This window comes from Pseudorca crassidens, chromosome 5, assembly GCF_039906515.1.
Source record: "Pseudorca crassidens isolate mPseCra1 chromosome 5, mPseCra1.hap1, whole genome shotgun sequence".
Lineage (NCBI taxonomy): Eukaryota > Metazoa > Chordata > Mammalia > Artiodactyla > Delphinidae > Pseudorca > Pseudorca crassidens.
In genome coordinates this window covers 101,362,651-101,381,407 of record NC_090300.1, presented here as the reverse complement: position 1 = coordinate 101,381,407, position 18,757 = coordinate 101,362,651, and the positions used below count along the sequence as shown (strand labels likewise).

Here is an 18,757-nt window from a genome sequence, read left to right as displayed (position 1 = left end):
GCCCATCAAGAGAGGGTGAGCAAAGATCAAGAACTCAGACAGCCCTTGGACCAACATGCCACCTTGTTACTTCCTGCTCCTGTTATCCAGGGCCTGGCACAGTGAGGACCATTAATGAAGAGTTGTCAAATACATTTAAAAAATTAGTGACCATTGTAAGCAGGCAAATTCATGAGAAACTCAGCTGAAATATTTTTGCTCCCTAAGCTTTTAAAGTGTGCATCCATCCTGGGATGTGTCTATCCTTGCCTTCCCTCCTCTGCCACCCTTGACACACCACGTTGCTTCCTGCCACCAACTTTCTTGGTAATGCTTTAGCTAAGACTGGAAAAAATTTTCTTGCAAACTTTGTTAAGTAGATTACACCATTTTCAATGATTTTGTTCACATCTTGAATGGGTATTTATGTAACCATAAATCAGCAAATGCCTTGCCTACCACATTAAAAAATATACCTGCAAAACAGATTATAATGTAGCTCATTTATAAACTTCCTATGCGAGGACTGATGAGTAGAATTTTGCCATACTCAGGCCAAAACCAGCAGACACATACTGAAATTCTCTGTAGGTTTAATGTGCTCCTTTCAAAGTGAAATAACTTGAGTGAACAGAGGTACTGATTTATTTAAAAATAATCAATTCTCACATGCCCTAAAATGTGTGATGATGATTTGCAAATGGTTTTCTTCAATTTTCTTTGAGAGTGGTAGGATTCCCTGTCAGTTGAACATATTTCAGCTTTCTTGTTAATTTCTTCAATGTTAGATTGCTTTTGCTTAAAGAAACATAAGAATCGTGGCTCTTATTAGTATCATTCTAGAACACATATGAATTTTAAAACTTTAGAAAAGAAACAGAGAAGAGTGTAGAAATAATCAGCACTACATTCATTATTTCAAAGCCACAGGATCAGAGTTTTGGTTTTATTTTTTATACAGTCTTTACTTAAATCTTGAAAGAACTTTTTATAAAGGAGCTGAAATATAACTTATGTTTGGGCTGTGAGTTATTCACATAGCTCATCACCAGGTAACACATGGCCTTGAGAAAACTGATTGAGGGTTTCAATTTTAAACTAAAAAAAAAAAGACAAAGGTGCATTGTGAGAACGTAACATTGTAAATATCATCTCCACATAGCTTTTGGTGACTAATAATAAAAATAATTTTAAAAGATGGCTTCATATCTAAAGAGTTTTATAAAAATTATTTTAAAAGAACACTAAAAATACTTGACAAAGATAACATCAAAAATAGATAAACAAGGATTACAGGAGAAATACCTTGAAGGACCTTTGTTTTGCCCAGTATAGGGAGAGGGAAAGAAGGGTACAAGGTACAAGGGTACACCCAGGGAGCCCTTATGCCCTGGGCGGCATACGGATCAGGGGGCTGAAATAAGTAAAATAATCAAAATGTCCCCAGGATGCCTCTGGCCAAGTGGATTTCTACCATGGGTTGAGATGAGAGGGGAAAAGGAGAGAAGCTTGAGTTAGGTCAGGGTTTCAGTTATAGCTGCAGGGAATTGTATCAGCAGACAAAGAAGCAAGAATGACGCAGAGAAAATGTGCTGGAGATCCTACTAGTAGGTTCATGCTGTAGGCTTTAGACACTAAGTTTCTTTGGAGCACTTGGCCCCACTGCTGAGGGCTTGGAGACCAAAAAGCCACAAGGTCCTGGTACATGCGTGGGTGGAGTATGAAGACCAAGAGAAACAATTTCACGCCTACAGCATCTCTCAAATTGTTGTGCACTGTCTTGCACATCTGATACCTACTATTAGAAACAAAACACAACACAATAAAAATAATACAGTAGATTGACCTCCTTGTCCATAGAGCTCAGGCACGCATTTATGAGGGTTGGGTCAGAGGGTGATCCTAGGACACACAGCGTGCTGTTACTAAAGTTGACCCTCTACTCCCAAGAAGGGTTACTGGCCTGGACCAGGTTGGAAATGCATTTCTGGTGAGCCCACTTTAAAGAGCCTTGGCATGAGTCTAGAAAAGTGTGAATCCCAGAGCTGCACAAGTTAGGCTCAAGCTCAGGATCTTCAGAACATAAGAAAGTAATTAAAATACAGTACATTATATAAATATGTTAAGACAATTCACAGAATGATATCAGATCCTGGATATACAACCAATCAACTGTGAAACTCATCTAATAAAACCATGTTCTAGAAGCAATTTGATAAAAATATTGATACTCCCATTAAAGTAAGAAAAAGCAAAAACAAGAAAAGAACGGGTCTATGATTTTTACCCTCAATTCTGAAATCTACAAAGCTTTGAAAAGCTGAAATCTTGGGGCTTCCCTGGTGGCGTAGTGGTTGAGAGTCCGCCTGCTGATGCAGGGGACACGGGTTTGTGGCCACTGAGCCTGCGCGTCCGGAGCCTGTGCTCCACAACGGGAGAGGCCACAACAGTGAGAGGCCCGCGTACCGCAAACAAACAAACAAAAAAAAGCTGAAATCTTTTTCTCATTTGGCAATACAACCTGAGCTGAATAAAGTGTTTACCCTGCTTATTGTAAGTATTTATATGTTTTGCTGTAAAAACATCAATGTGTTTGATTATGAGAATCCAGCTATCTTCTATCAAGCCAGACATTAAAGAGGTTTGCAAAAACATTAAAAAATAAACATATAAAAATCAGGATGCGGTATGGATATAATAGGTTTGAACACCTGCTGTTAATGGCTGAAGCTAGTAATGAGGGTGTGGGAGGGCTGTCCTTATACTGGCTCCTTACTTCTGTGTACATTAACTTTATTTTAAAAATAAGTAGAAAGGTAATAAAGTAAATAATAAAATAAACATTTAAACCATTATAAAAATTAAATGAAACAAGTTCAAAAGTTTTAGAAAATTTACAAGAACTGTCTTGTACCGTAGAGAGTACTGTCAGTCATGTTTATTTAGAACAAGTACTGCTCTGCTTATTATAAAATATATACCTTAAGATTAGATTTCTTTTATTATCATTTCCCCATATTGTTTTGTTTCTTCCACAAAGCTCCCTCCCCAGTTATAACTGACAATTGAGTACAATAAATTAGTCTTACAACTCTTTAAAAATTATTTGCCCTTGTTTTTTGGGCTTTCTCCCATATGCTAGAGGTAGACATGGGCAAAAGAGCGTAATTAAGGGGAAAAAAAGAAAACACGAAAATACTAGAAATCTGCAACTGGTTACAATCCAAGTAGGACAGAAAGATATAAAAAGGAAAGACTACCGAGAGCATGAAGATGTGAGAGACAGCTCTGTGTAGATGAGTTAACTTCCCAAAAAGTAGAAGGAAAAAATAATATAAGGAGACCCCCGAATAAAGCTTCTTGGATGTTTTAATATTAATTCATCATTAAAAAATGATTTTTCTTGTTACGAGTTTCCTTTCTCAGGCCACAATACCAACACATTGATCAAGTTTGGGAGATGGGACAGAGGAATGAGAGAGAGAGAAAGGAGGGGAAGAAGGAGAAGGAAATAAAGATTCTTATTTATCAGATGTGGAAAATGAGGCAAAAGAAGGTCAAGCAAGGAAAAAAAAAATGGGAGCTCTCTTTCTTAGTCATCAGCATGAAGCAGTCAACCATACATTCAAAAGCACAGCTCTAACTAAAGAAATTGTCTTTCCTACATTCAACTGGTATTCATACAAATATTCCTATTTGGCTGATGTCCTGTACCTATGCAATGAAAAAACTTAACTCACTGTGATGAAAAATTACATTCTTAAAAGAAAATTTTCTTCCTGCTTAAAAAAGAAGGAAAAGTTACTATCCAGAGGTGGGGAAATAGCATTACCCTGAGTTGTCTTTGCCAATTCAGTTGTTCGTGGAAACTTAGTTGTGAAGAGTTCTTGGGTGGATTGGTCTGTTTCTGCTGGAGGAAACACAGTAAGGTGGCTGGCTTTAAATGATTATCATTATGAATGGGTCAAAAAGGAAACAAACAAACCCTACTCTTTTCTATCCCGTGCGGTGATAAAAGGGTAAATTGCATTAATAACTATGCCCAATAACCATCGTATGTCAAAGATAATGGTATATTTTAATAACTCTCATTTATTATATTTACTGCCTTCTTGCACTATTATTTTAATGATTATTATAAGGATTTCAAAAGCTTTTAGTTCAGAATCATCGTTTCATGATACTGGACATGGCTATATTCTTGGATATGCCTCCTGTCTTTATGTATTATTGCCTTCATGTTTCCTCCCTATTTCATGAGCTCCACAAACTATTTAGGTGAGCTGGAAAAAAAATAGACCATAGAAAATAATGTGTATTTACATCATAGAAGAATAAATATCCTATTTATCTCATGTGAAAATCAAAGTTTGTTTATTGCCATACTGGTACATTACTCCTGACAAAATAAAAATAAGTATGGCAATACTCCCAGTCCCATATTATCTTGAAATCATTACAACATCATACCGACATAGCAAATTACACTGTTCACTTTGCTACATACTGGATCCAAGGAAATACTTGGTGCAAATAATATGTTGTCATCTTATTTTCTGCCTGTTTTATAATCTGGATTCTGCTCATAAGAGAGATTCTTGTAATAGTTGGTCCAGTAAATGGGGTACATTAAAAAAAAAAAAAAACAGGGAGTGGAATTTAGATAATTAGCACATCCAGCACTGGTTCTTGATAAGTACTTTTGACTTTGCCATCGTGGGTAATGTTGACTTTGAGGGCCTAGGCTACAATAGATGAGTATTTGGTAATTAGGATACATTTGCTCATTCAGTTTAAAAGTTTTTCCTTTGAAAAGGATTCCATTTTAAAATGTGATCAGTAACTTCATTTCAGCAGACACACACAAAGGATGGGTTTATCTGAAAATGGATGAAGGGAGGAAAATAAAACCACTGATTTAAACAGCCATGTGGGATGTAGCATGGACAGGGCAGAGAAGCCAACAAACACAAGCTGGGAACTCTTGTTTTCCAGTTCATCTTCAGCCAAGTGTCAGGCAAAATTGGGTTTCCCACACAGTGAAGACATTGATGCTGAACTCTTCGAAAGCCTGGCCAGCTCATTCCAACCAACCTTACTGACTCATTCATGCATCTGTGTTCCTCCAGGCTACCCAGATGCTCATCAGATTAGTCTGGCTGCCATTCTCTATCCTGTGTCTCTTCCCTATCTGTCTTTCACCTTTCACACCTTTAACTTCAACTCTCATTCCAACTGGAAGACCAGGCATACATGTCACCTCCTCTGTGAAGCCTTCCCCTGATACCCCCAGGTAGTTTCCTTGCTCAGCATGCTGCTCATTTCTCTATGAATTCATTGTATTGTATAACATGGGGGTGAATTCCAGGAGCTCTGGTGACTGAGTATGTGGGTTCCAATTTGGCTCTGACGTTAGCTGTATGGCTTAACCAGATTTTTAAATCTTTCTGTGCCTCAATTTTCTAAGCTGTAAAATGGGGCAAGTAATAGAAACTACCTCACAAAGTTGTTACGTGCCTTAAATTTAAAAATACATGTAGAAGACTGGGTAGCACAGCTACTGCTAAATCCTGTCTTCATATTAGATGGCGAGCTCTCCAGGGTAACCTTTAAAACAGTTTTATTTTGGAATTCCTATTGCTTGGCATTGCAGTTAGCCCCCAAAAGATATTCAAATACTAGATGAAATTTTTCTTCCCAAATGCAGTTCCAAATATGAAAAAGCAACAAGAGAATATAGCATTGATATACTTTGGGAAGATTCTTTTTTAAAAAAATAATTGGAGGGCTTCCCTGGTGGCACAGTGGTTGGGAGTCCGCCTGCCAGTGCAGGGGACACGGGTTCGTGCCCCGGTCCAGGAGGATCCCACATGCTGCGAAGCGGCTGGGCCCGTGAGCCATGGCCGCTGAGCCTGCGTGTCCGGAGGCTGTGCTCCGCAACGGGAGAGGCCACAGCAGTGAGAGGCCCGTGTACCGCAAAAAAAAAATAATAATAATAATTGGAATTTTGTCAAGATGTTTCAAAATATTTTATATTAGAAATCAGCATAAATATTAGAAGGACAAATATACAGTTAATGTAAAAGAATCAAGTGAAATGGGTATTTTTTTATAATGATAAAAAGAGACACTCTGTGGTTTGGAAATCTATGAACACAAAAGTACATATGGCTACTTTAAGGGCAATTCCTAAAATGTTAAGTCCTCAATGGACTGAAATAGTAAAACAAAATTTACCCAGAGTGGTTTGTAGTTCCTCTTGACTAGAACTTGGTGAAATCATAGGAATGAAAGGGCTGCCTCGTGTCTCTAAAGGAGCTGAAAAGACAAGTACCAAGGTTGTCAATCTTTAGATTCAAAAGCCAGCACCCGGCCAGAATGATATTACATGAGATTCCTTTATTTGAAATAGAAAAACAGAAAACATTAAGTGAGTCAGGAAGAAGAAAGTTAAGTGTGCATAGAACCTTCAGGAAGATGACTGTGGAACATAGAATAATGGTTCTCAACTGTTTTTTCCACCAGGATAGATAATAAATGACATTCAGTGCTTGACATACTCTATGACCATAGCTGGTTAAGACGGGTGTGGGTAAGACATGGTCCTTGGTCTGTCAGCTGCAGCTCTCCCATCCAAGAGAGCACATAGGATTACAACAGGAGAGAGAATATCATCACAGTGGCAAGCACCTGGCGTCTGTTCAAGTTTATTTTAAAAAATAAACGGGTGGCAAACTTTAGTATTTTGACGAATATTAATAATAATTACTTGCCAGCATCTTCCACAGCATGTTAGTGGGTTATAACACCACAGCTGAGAACCACTAAACCAGCAGAAAAAGTTAACTAGGTGGGCGTGAGTAAGGTGGAATCATTCTGAACACAGAGACAAATGAGGTAGGTGAGAATGGGCTCGGTAGTTAGCTGTCTTAAGTTGGTCTTCAGAGCAAACCTTTAGAACATTGCCCTTCTATTTTGAAACCACTGCCTTTCTATTTTGGAAAGAGTAAAAATAATGAGAATGAAACAACGAAGAGGACTGAGGACAGATGATGTTTCAATGTGATCATTTGAGAAAGACCTGCAATCTTGATGGCAGCCAGGAAAATAATTAGAGTGGGTCAAATGGGAAAACCATTACCTAGTGTTGTCTCTGGCAGATCAATTCTAAAGGTAACAGGTTGCAGAACTAGGCCAAAAGCAAACCAAAGAAATATATTTATGAGAATTACTACCTGGTGAAGTAAACCCAGTTTCTGTGTCTCTACAATGTACCCGTTTGAACATTTAAACATTCTCTTAGAATCATAATAAATACGAGAAAATTCTATACCTTAGGTGACACCCAGGGAACTTAGTTCAACTAAAACTTTAAAGTTTTCGTTCACTGTCACTATGAGGAAAATTTGATTAGGCACCCATATTTTTAACTTAAAAGTATACCCACATTTGGAATGTAGCTATATTTACATTCTGAAAGAAGGTGAAAATGGTTGGCTCAGGTAATAATTATATCTTATAACTTTAGCATGATTTTCTATTCAACAAAAATACTTTCAGGGAAAATAAACTAATTCTACACTATTCTCTCATGGGGAAAAATTGGTCAAGCAGATTGTATGATTAAACCTCCCCAAAAGAAATACACATTTTCTACCCATAATTTTCTCTGAACTTCTTCCACATCACAATCATTCCAAAAATATATTTACCTCAAGAATATCTTTCGAAAAATACACTTCCTAACTGGGAAAATAAAACAATTCATTTACCAGGTTCGCTCTGAGAGACTTCAGGGTCTGGTTTATGGGGAAGGAGCACATCTCTTGGAACTGAAAGAAAAAGATTATAAAACACTGTGCACTCTAAATGTCATACTTGGAGTGAAACTTAACCCATAGACCTAAAACCCTGGGAAGCATGAATGAAGCCAAGATGTTTTCACAATGGCTAAAGGGCTAAGCCAAGAAGAGGACCATCTTTCTGAGATGGAAAAATGTCACTGTGTAGGAAAGGTTCTAATGGCAGTAAAACAAAGTTGGTCACAGGTCATGTCGAAGATTCTGTTGAGGGGGAAAAAAAAGGAAGAAAAAACTAATGTAATTAAACACAAGGAGGTAGGTCTCCCTCAAGTTGTCTTCAAAGTAATAGGTCAGTTTTTGTCTGAAGAGGTTATAGCTGCCATTTGATATTCCTGCTAAAATTCCACTGACAGCAATAGAAAATACATTATCTTAAAGAAATGGCCTGGGCCTCCCTGGTGGCGCAGTGGTAGAGAGTCCGCCTGCCGATGCAGGGGACACGGGTTCGTGCCCTGGTCCGGGAAGATACCACATGCCGCGGAGCGGCTGGGCCTGTGAGCCATGGCCGCTGAGCCTGTGCTCTGCAACGGGAGAGGCCACAACAGTGACAGGCCTGTGTACCAAAAAAAAAAAAAAAAAAAAAAGAAATGGCCTGCAAATTGAGGAAAACAGGAAGAAAGGCAAAACTCTTGAATACCTAAGGGAAGAACAAAGTTTTATTCTAAAAGGCACTAACAGTTATTATGGGGAGAAAATAAAGCAGGAAGGATCACTCACTCATTAGAAGATACCGAATGTAAAGTTTATGACAGTGCTTGTTACGTAGTAAATGTTAGATAAATGTTGCCATTTTTGTCATTCTTAGTGATATGGCTTCTAGTATAATAGGTATTAAGTATAGGTATTAGGGCCTCCTGACATATGAGAACATGAAAACAAAGGAGAAAAATATACACTAAACAATAATCATATTCAGTCCTGATATCCAGGATATTTTTAATGCCTGTGTCCAGTTCTACTTCGGCAAAATAAAATGGTAGGCTGGGAACTTGATACCTTATCTCTCATTGGGGAAAATACCAGGGTGATTTGCCTGTTGTTAGTACCAGATTTCTATGGCAAATCTCCTTTCAGGAGCAAGATGACGTATTTCTTTAACTTAGTTTCCCTAAAAGGAGGTCCTTGTCAACCCTACTCACTCACTGAAAAGCTTTCCTACCACACCGAATTCATAAATACCCTTAGGTATGCAGTGTAACTTTCTTGCATCTTATATGGTGCTGGAGGAAAAAAATTAGGATTCAGGCTACAACTCTGCCTCCGAGAAAGATGAAAACTTTTGTACCATGAGGTGGACAAGCAGCACTTTATCATTAGTGTAGAAACAGATTATATAAGATGGACATTCATTCTCTTTTATGGCTTTTGGGATCACATTTAACGTGCACATCACATCTGTTCTTAGTCTAGGCCACTAAGCAAGTGCGAGTGAAATCACAGTCGTGGGATTTGGTCCACTGAAACGAAATGTGACTCCATTAGAACTTCTATGAGCTAAAGGGTAACCACCAGGGGAACTTGATATCTGGACTTTTTTTTAAAAAAGGTAACTTCAAAAAGATTAGTGGTGCACAAAGTTAAAGAAAACCCATCACCATAGTGAACACTTCACCTTTGCTATGTAGTATTTTTAAGGACTGAAGGGGTAAAATACGAGGAATTTCCAGTTGTAAATCAAACTAACTGTTATCTGGAGGGTGAGGGAGAAGGCACTTTGGTGTGCATCTGAGAAGGTCACGGCCATACAGAGCAGTCTGAGTTTATAAACATCCTAACTGGTTGCAGTGCTAGACTATACAGAGAGGAGCCGGATTAAGGAAAGGAGAAGCTAAAAAGAAATGTGCTACCAATAAATCCACCATATACTGTAAATACATGATTCACTGCCTGCCTGCCTTAGTTTCCTGAGGAATTTAGACTAATGTGGATCCCTGCTGCTGCAATTGGCACTTTCTAGCCATGAAGGGATGATTTAATAACTGCCATGCCAGACGTTCTAAAGCAGGTGAAATCAGTGGAAAGGAAAGAACTAGAAATATTCACAGGAAAGGGATATGAATCATTCTCTCTCTTGGTCACTGGCAGCTCCAACAAATGCAAAGTTGTTTTTTTCTTTTTCCCAATGTGGCATTCCTCCGTATATTTAATTGAATAAGAGCATGACTCTTAAAACCAAAATCTTCCATGCTGGAGGAAACTTATCAGTGTAAATCATGACAATTTATTAAGAAGGCAGTTTTGATTTCTTTATAAGATTACTTACCATTATTATATTTTAGACCCATTTGTATAAGCCAATTTACCATTTATATTAAATAACCAATTCACTTACCAGTTATATTAACTGTCTTTTTGAATAAAGGGCACGTTTCCAAAGAACAATTCAACTAACATGAGACAACTGTGAGTGGAGATGTCCAATATGGACAAATGTAAATGAATACGCATGAATGTTTTGCCAGAGCAGATGAGAGAATGAAGGTGTCGCTCTCTGACAGAGATGGTGGAATAAGGAATCTTCAGTAAGGTTTACCCCTGCAATAGGCTACAAAGAGGTTCTCTTAGAAAAGTAACACACATAGACCACACACCCTTTTCACCTCCAGAGTCCCTCTTCCTTTATTCTAACCTTGTACCCTAAGGTCCAGTCTGAGAGGAAGCAGGTTTCCTGCCCTTTCAGAGACCACTTTCAGAGTTTTACCTGTGCTCTTGGATCACCTTCCCTCCCGTCTCCTCTGGGGCCTTTTACTTTCCATTATTTCTATTATCTTCTATTTTTCTCCGTTAGTCCATATTTCCATTTATCCATGAGTTCCTCCCTCTCCACCTATAAAACAGCTCAAATGCTCCAACACCCTAACATTAATAACCATTTCCTTGACATGGCTTCCCCTTCAAACCATCCCTTTCTTGCTCTTATTCCCTTCATCTAAAAACTCTATATGCCTCTGCTTCCTGGTCTCTTAACTGCATCTTCTCCATTCACCGTGGACTGGCTTCCCGATCTCCTGCACCCACTCCCACACCCACGGATCCATGAGGCCTCATCCATAGTTCTGAAGTTCAAAATGCTCTGAAGACAGAAAGTGTTTTTTTTTTTCTTAACTTATTTGACAGTAAAACCTGACTAGAACTGACCTGAGGCTATTTGCAGTTTTTATTCACCCTGAGTAGTGTGACTGTTCATACCTCCCACTGCAGACTTATGAATATGCTTGTAATCGACGGTATATGTACTGTTTTACCTTTCCAAAGTCTGAAAATTGCTGAATTCTGAAGCATTGGCCCACAGGTTTCAGATGCAGGCTTTTGGACCCACACTGTCAAGTCCAACAGCTCTTCTGACACCTGTCCACCTCACTGTCATTGACGGCTGCCCTTCCCTGTCTTGCCTCCCGAGCCCCTCTTTCCTGCTACTTGGATCTTTTGACAGCAAATTCTGATGGCTCCTCTTCCTCTGTCCACTCTTGAAATATAACTGTGTCCCCTACGACTTTGATCTCTGATCTCTTATTTTCTGTCTGTACTTTCTCCTGGATGATGTCATTCACTCACAAGATTTAAGAACCTTCTATATGTAGACACACGACTCCCAAATCTACATCCTAAATATCGACCTCTGTTTAGATATCCAAAAATACATTTCAACCACCAGTCCTGCTGGCCCTCCAAACCTAGCACGTACAAACACAAGCCTTCATTCCTCCCTCTGTGTTCCCTGCCTTAGTTAATGGTATTATCATCTACCACCTGCCCAAGCTAGAAATCACAGTGTCATCCTTCTCTCCATAACACCATTCAGTCATTGTCTACATCCTAGCAATTCCATCTCCAAAAGACATTTTAGCATTAGTCTCTTCTTTCCTAACTGCAAAAATGCTGATGTGTGACTGCAAATTAGAATTTGCCCAAGAGAGCAGTTACAGAACATTTGTAGGATTGGATAGCCTGCTGAAATCTAAACTTTTTTGCCCCTGGTTTGCTCCCGATGACTGAAGTCTATCCAAATACTTCTGTGGTGACAGAAGTTCCAACAAAGCCAAGACAGCCCTTGGTACAGAAACAAATCTACAAAGAAGGCACAGCTCTGTTGAGCCAGGCATCAGGGCAGGTCCTTTTCTCTGAATTCAAAAGCATTCCTCCAAGGCAGATCAAAAGAAAAGCCAGTTCTGTTTTGGTTCTGGACATGATGTGTGGGCTCAGTTTGTCTAGATTCCTCATTAAGTGTTGTAGATAATTCAACTGAGTGACTGAAAGATATTTTCTAAAGGCCTAACTGGATGAAACCTGTGTTATACCTAGGAATCTATAGAATGAAAGAGCTGTACAGATAATCCGAGACTGACTTATTTGGTACCGGTCTAAAAATTCAGTTTTGTCACTTCTAATATCTCTCAGTATAAATTTTGAAATAAACATTGTGTTAAAACATAACTATGTCCTGATTTCAGTACTACTTTTTACATTTTTATAGAGCATCTATCTCTATAAAAAGGATAGAGATACAAGTACACATTAAGTTTACATGTAATTTACCCTGTTTTCTGAGGAGCCAGTAAACAAGGTTGTGGGCTCATTAGGATGCAAACCTGAGCCTAGATACAACCCCAAGACTGTTTGAATCCAGTCTGTTAAAACACTTGGGAGAACATTAAATAGTAGTAAAGACTGCCTGTGATTCTTCCCGTAGCATCACACCCCTGGAGCAATAGGGGAACCCCTGATGGACACAATGGCAGGACCAACACTAGGTTTAGAGACAAAATTCAGTCTGAACATTTGGAACTGGAGAGTCAATAGAATAAGCTCAATGAAGGCTCCAGAGAGAGCGTTTGTGCTGTTGTTCCAGGGCTCAAACGTACAGATCAGAGTATCTGTGAAAAAGAAGGTGTTGATGGAATTAAGGCAAATAGTAGACATTTAAAAAGGAAGAAAAAGTTGAACTATTAGATATATTGGTTTAATGAGATTATGTCATATCAGGACCAATAGTATTGCTTTCTCTAACGAAAAGTGAATATAATCACTCATATCTACTGTTGTTATCTGTAATGACTTCGTTTCCGTTACATATTTTTTCCTCAGTTGAAAACAAGAAGCTGACCTTTTGCAAGTGGGAAGATCAGCTTTTTCCTTATTGGCATTTATAATATTGACTGTTGCACTTAGCAGTACTAATTTAAAGTCTAGACTTCAGGGCAAAAGAGGCTCTTTGCAGCCTATCACCACCTGCAACAACCTAGCCATCCCACAGCGACAGTAACACCCTGCGCTTATACAACCTGGAAAACATGATAGCAAGTGAATTCACTTGCCTCCAAAATGCCATCATTTCAAGCTACAGCCCAGAAATCCTTTGGTTCTAGGAATGTTCTATATGCTTCCAGGACCATCTAAGAATTTATAATAATTGCACCTTAAAAAAAAGCGGGGGGGAACTTATTGTATTTCTCAGATACTCTAGTTAAAAACTTGGTTTGGCTTATTAGTGAACCAACAGTGAACTAATTAGTGAAGCTAACAGCAGCTTTGTATGGTCACTTGAGGATCTAGAGAAATGTCTGGGTCCTTGCAGTCCCCACCTTGACTACTCCCACAAACACGAGATTACTCCCCCCATAAACGGACAAAAAGCCTTCTCAAATGATAGGCAAGAAATTGATCTGTAACTAAAGAAATCATTTTTTCCCGTGTGAAACAAATTTCTTGACTCAAGCAACTGCCCCATGAATGGGTAAAATAGAATTTAAAAGGAAAAAAAAAAAAAAAAGACCCTCAATACTGGATAGTGTAAAATGTTTGAACCCAAGAAAATGGTTAAACATCATTTCCTCCATTTGTAAAACATCATTTTATCATTTTTGCGGGAAAATCCCCAATTCTTTATTTTATCTTGGTGAAACATGAGCACAGCATAGTTAACATTGGTAGGTTATTTTTTGGAAGTCAAAAGATAAGAGAATTTTAATTCTAGAAGAAGCATTCTACCCTTGGCATAATTCTCTGCCTTTGGATTATATCAATGGCTTACCATATGAGCACTTAGATAACTCTTACGAACACTTTGAAATGATTATATCATGCATGATACAACGTGGTACCTGAACAGAAGTGAAACATGGACCTCACATCCATCAGTCCTCATGTTTCATTGCAGCAGAGTGTGACTGTAGAATGCATTTGGTTTAAACATGAAATAAAGCATTTACCATGCTGAGTATAGGACGCTTCTGGACTTGGTGATGTCTTTGGCTTCAGAGTAACATGCTGGAACACCTTAGGAGCTGAAAGAGAGAGCTCGGATCATGAGTCATTTGGTTTTAGCATCTCCCAGTCTTGCTTAACACATAAGATATGACAAAGTATAAGACTGATTACTGATTTTAAAAAAGTATTGAAATGGGATTTAGATGGAAAAATAAACCTTAAGCTCTAAAAATAGATCAGTTAGAATTCCAGATACGTTAAGAAAAATGAAATCTGAGAAACAGCAAAATTTGACTAAGCATAAGAACAGGATGAATAATTTTTTTAAAACATCATTTCAGAAGAGATAGCAATTTAATTAATGCAAGAGTGTTCTTCTTTTGTGGATGTTTCCTTGACTTCTTAAACCCATCCCTATGTCTTTCTGTGAAGATGAATTCAGTGAAGTCAGAATGGGATCCCATGAAGTATGGAAAAGAGCAGCTTAAAGTCAGCTCAGCAACAGCAGAAGGAGAAGTGGGCGACGGAATGGAATGGGTGGGCTCGCATTCTACATCCCCGGCAATTGTTAGGCTCTAAATAAACCTTTAAATGACATGTTCACAAACCAAAATTGTCTTTCCACAGCTGTTCCTTTGGAGTAACAAGGTGCAAATGTAATAGACACCAGGAAAAAAAAAAAGGTCTACTTTATTTATAGCTCATTTTACAATTTCAAAAGTACTTTCATAAGATTATGCCCTTTGATTCTCACCGTACTGCTGAGAGGAAGGAATTATCAGCTTCACTTTAAAGCTATTTGCCTGGGGTCACGTGATCATTAAGCACCAGAGACAAGACCTGAACACTGAGGTCCAGACATGACTGCTAGGTCCCAACACTTGGGCTCGCTATATCCCAGCTCTGCAGGTTACATTTTAACTTGTTCCTCATTTTTCTAGGTGGAATTAATAAACCGGTCCTAACTGAAAGGGTGATTGTGAGAATTAAGTGTGAAATGTCAAAATGATGTGAAAGCTATACCCCTATAAATATCTGTTTCTACTTCTGGAGAATCTTTACAAATTTGACATTGAAGGATCTGAGTATATTTTGCTTTTCACATTGTTTGCCCCCTCAAGAATTAGGAGCAATTTTGATGGTTATAAGATTTCTAGATATAAAATCATTAACAGGACTGTTCATTATCACTTATGAACATAGGAATCTAAAAATCAAACCTGTATTTTAATGATGAAATATTCTTGATGGTTTCTTCCAAATTTTTGATCCCACTATCCCCTCAAATGCCAAATATAGTAAATTTAACTTTTGCTATCTAATTTATCAACATAGTTTAAGTATAAATGAGGTGGCATGCTCAATTACAGAATTTCATTCTGAAAACAGTGGTAGATGAATACATTGCATTGCTCTTTAAGTTGTATACACTATTGTTAGATGATGCCCTTATAGCCCAACAATAATAATTTGCGTTTGATATTGATATTGCACGTACGAACAGAACATTCTCCCATTCAAATGGCCTTTTGAAATTCACAACAGCTAGCCAGGGGTAAGGAGGGAGTACTACTAGGATTTAAATATTTGTTTTTGAACTACTGAGTGATACATATGTATACATACACAAATATCCTTGAAAGACTATAAAAACCTAGGGTATTGCTGGGATCTATTAAGTAAAGCTCATATTTTCCTGGGTAAGAGAGATCCTAATTTCACCCACTTTTAAGAGGAATAAGTAGAGTGCATTTTTTTCATGATCAATTTTCCAAATAGTCCCCTTACACTAGGTTGCCCTGACAAAGCTGGAAGTGTTTGGATTGTAGCTACTTTCCAGGGGAGATGCTGATGGGCTGGGAGTTTGCTCAGTTGGGACAGAATCAGGATGCTCTCTTGTTATAGTCTGCAGTCACTCCAGGGTTTCAGAGTGAGAGTGGAACCACTGAGCATATGCATCTATCCATTCTGAAGTTGCTTACCTTGTCGAGGAAGGTTAGCTAAAGGTCTAAATCAAAATCAAACAAAGTTGAAACTTAGAATACAGTGTCATAATGGGAAATTAGAGTAAGCTCCTGATTTACTATATTGTATTTTTATAAGTGCAGAGTATGGCTCAAAAAGATAAAATTATGAATAAGTCTTCCTTCTTAGTTCATATCTCCTTTACTTTTTAAAATGTTACTAATGAGGACTTTATATCCTCAATGTCTTAACTTCCAGCACTTCTTGTTTCTCATCTTTTCTTTTCCATCATTCATTGTTTTATGCTTTCTTATTTCTTTCCATTTCTCCTTTTCTGCCTCATTTGTTCTATGTTTTATATTCACATAAAAGGTTGAGAGCTTCTTCTCGTGATTTTATCTGCTGATTTCTTAAAGTTAGATTTTAGTTTCCTATCCACAAATTTAATATACTTGCTTTGTTTTTTATTCTTATTCTATTATTCATTACTTATTCACTAATCATCAATTATTTTTCCCAGTATTTCTTATATATTAATAGTTCAAATTTATTTTTTGTTATTATTTTAAATTTCTTATTCTTTCAGATGATTGTTGCTTTGGCACCTTCATCTACTTACATATCACACCCATATTATTTTTTAGCAAAGTTTTAGTAATTAAATAAAAACACATTTTAAAATACATTAAAGCAGATTTAAAATCATTAGCTAGATGTAGTAAATGGAACTGTTTTTTAAGGAGTTTTCCTTCAAAGAAAAAGTAATAGATAAAATTTCTCTCAGAAATATTAAAGAAAGTGTTAATACCTCTCAGATATTAAAGACCATCCCCACATCTACAGTTTTTTTCTTTCAGTAGGGATACTGAGATATGATTAAAGAATTTGTGTTGGTAATTCAGAGCTACTACCTAGATCAAGCATAATTTTGATGCTGCTAACATTTTCCTTTCCCCAGACCACTGGTCATAGTTAGGGTTCCTTTTCTAGTAAATTGGGTAGGTGCACTTCATATGCTTTTTGGAAGTGGGCCATGTATAAAAAATAAATTTAGATTTAGGGGACTGGCCTAGACTATAACTTCCTTGACTACAGAAGGATGAAATTTTGTTTCACATTCCCAGTGTCTAGCACATTGTCTGGTGTGAGGTCAGCATGCAATAAGTAGTTGTTAAGTGACTAACTGATGAAATGAATTAATCAGCCACTTAAGCACCAAGGGTGGTACAATTTTAAATTAGGAGAGAAGAGAGACAGGAGATCAGTTGACTCATGACAGTAGACTAGGCATGACTGGGTATATGCTTGGAGTAGGGACCAATGTTAGAGATGTCTGGAAAAACTGATGGACTGCAGAGGCCAGATGAAGAAGAGGATAAAAATCGATGTAAAATGCTCAGGATCTGCAACAGATATAAATGAGAAACTGAAAGGAGGGAAAGATGAGCTTTCTTTGAGGCATGTCAATTTTATGGTAGCCTGAAATTGAGATCTGCCAAAACAGTCAGAGGAACTGGACAAGATCTTGTTTGAGAAGTTAGGGTTAGAGTTAATCATTCAATCATTCAAGTAAGAGCTTCTTGAACAGAATAAAAAATAGTTTATAATGACTCTTGTTTAGGTCCTTCCCAAAATTCCTAGCAAAACAACCAAAGCAATATTATGTTATTATTTTACAGGAGAGGATATATATTAAAAATCTTCATGACCTAATGTTAAATAAAATTGACTGAAAGAAAAAAAACATTAGGTGATTGGCAGGGGGAGGACATTCAAGGACCATGGAAGGTTTTCTCAAGCTGCGAGAAGTGAAAGGAGTAGGCAGGCTACTCTTTTAAGAAATTCCATTCTCCTCCATCCCCCTCTCAAATAATATAACAAAAGGGAAGCTTCTGGAATAAGCTACTCCAATAATATACTTTTTGATAAAGTCTAAAAATAAATGTAAATATTTATTAGGTTTCAAAGGAAGTCTTATTTTATAAGGGTTAAAAACCTAACTTGCTATAATTCAACAGAGTAACTCCACTAACATCAAACTTCTCAGGCCAGAATATAAAATAAGTATTTACCTGGCTGTGTCGGTGGGATTCTTAGACGTGGAGATATTTTTGGTTTGGGAGGAGCTCGCGGTGTCTGCTTGGGCACTAAAAGAAAGGATATAGGTTCGGAGCTCTTGAGGTCTTCAAGAGTCACAGTACCTAAACCTCTAGGATCTCAGAGATGTTTGTTGAGTAATTGAAGACCTAGATACACAGCAATTAAAGTTCCCAAAGAGCCACAAAGTATAAGAAGGTAATTTTCTTATCATAATGGGAAAAAAAAAACAAGGCAGCACATTAAAGATATCCAAGATATTCAGCTGGCAAATGAAACTGTTGGAATTTTAGAAATATCCACTTCAAATACCTATTAAACAGGTTAAAAATAAATTTCATAATAAAATAATTCATCATTATAAGTTCACATCATTTTATCAGAATAACACAGTATAATATTTTAAGTGCAAAGAGATACAATTTCTTCTAAATAAAAAGCACATTACATTCCAAATATACCTAGAAAATGAATGTATCTTAATAGTAAGTGCTAATGGAAAAAAATTAATCTTGTTAAACAAAACACAATTTTTATTGGTAATATCGGAGAAGAAAAATTGAACAGAAATTGAAAGGATACATTATTGAAGAAAGTTATTCTTCTGCTGAGCAATTCCCAAAGAAGTTCTAGGACATTCAGTGTAA

The 18,757-nt window shown here is 37.4% G+C and overlaps 1 protein-coding gene across 19 annotated transcripts in view; it reads right to left on the bottom strand.

Moving 5' to 3' along the window:
• The window catches only part of ABI3BP (ABI family member 3 binding protein), a 262,442-nt gene that overhangs the window by 53,246 nt on the left and 190,439 nt on the right, over positions 1-18,757 (bottom strand). For 15 of the 19 annotated variants that reach the window (XM_067739084.1, XM_067739065.1, XM_067739077.1 and 12 more), the window contains 6 exons: positions 18,086-18,160; positions 14,051-14,125; positions 7,752-7,811; positions 7,121-7,168; positions 6,217-6,297; positions 3,812-3,889 (listed from right to left, as the gene is read on the bottom strand). In XM_067739084.1, the coding sequence (XP_067595185.1) occupies positions 3,812-3,889; positions 6,217-6,297; positions 7,121-7,168; positions 7,752-7,811; positions 14,051-14,125; positions 18,086-18,160 (417 nt within the window). The remainder of the gene's footprint in view (positions 1-3,811; positions 3,890-6,216; positions 6,298-7,120; positions 7,169-7,751; positions 7,812-14,050; positions 14,126-18,085; positions 18,161-18,757) is intronic. The other 4 variants (XM_067739067.1, XM_067739085.1, XM_067739066.1 and 1 more) reach the window with 3 other exon arrangements.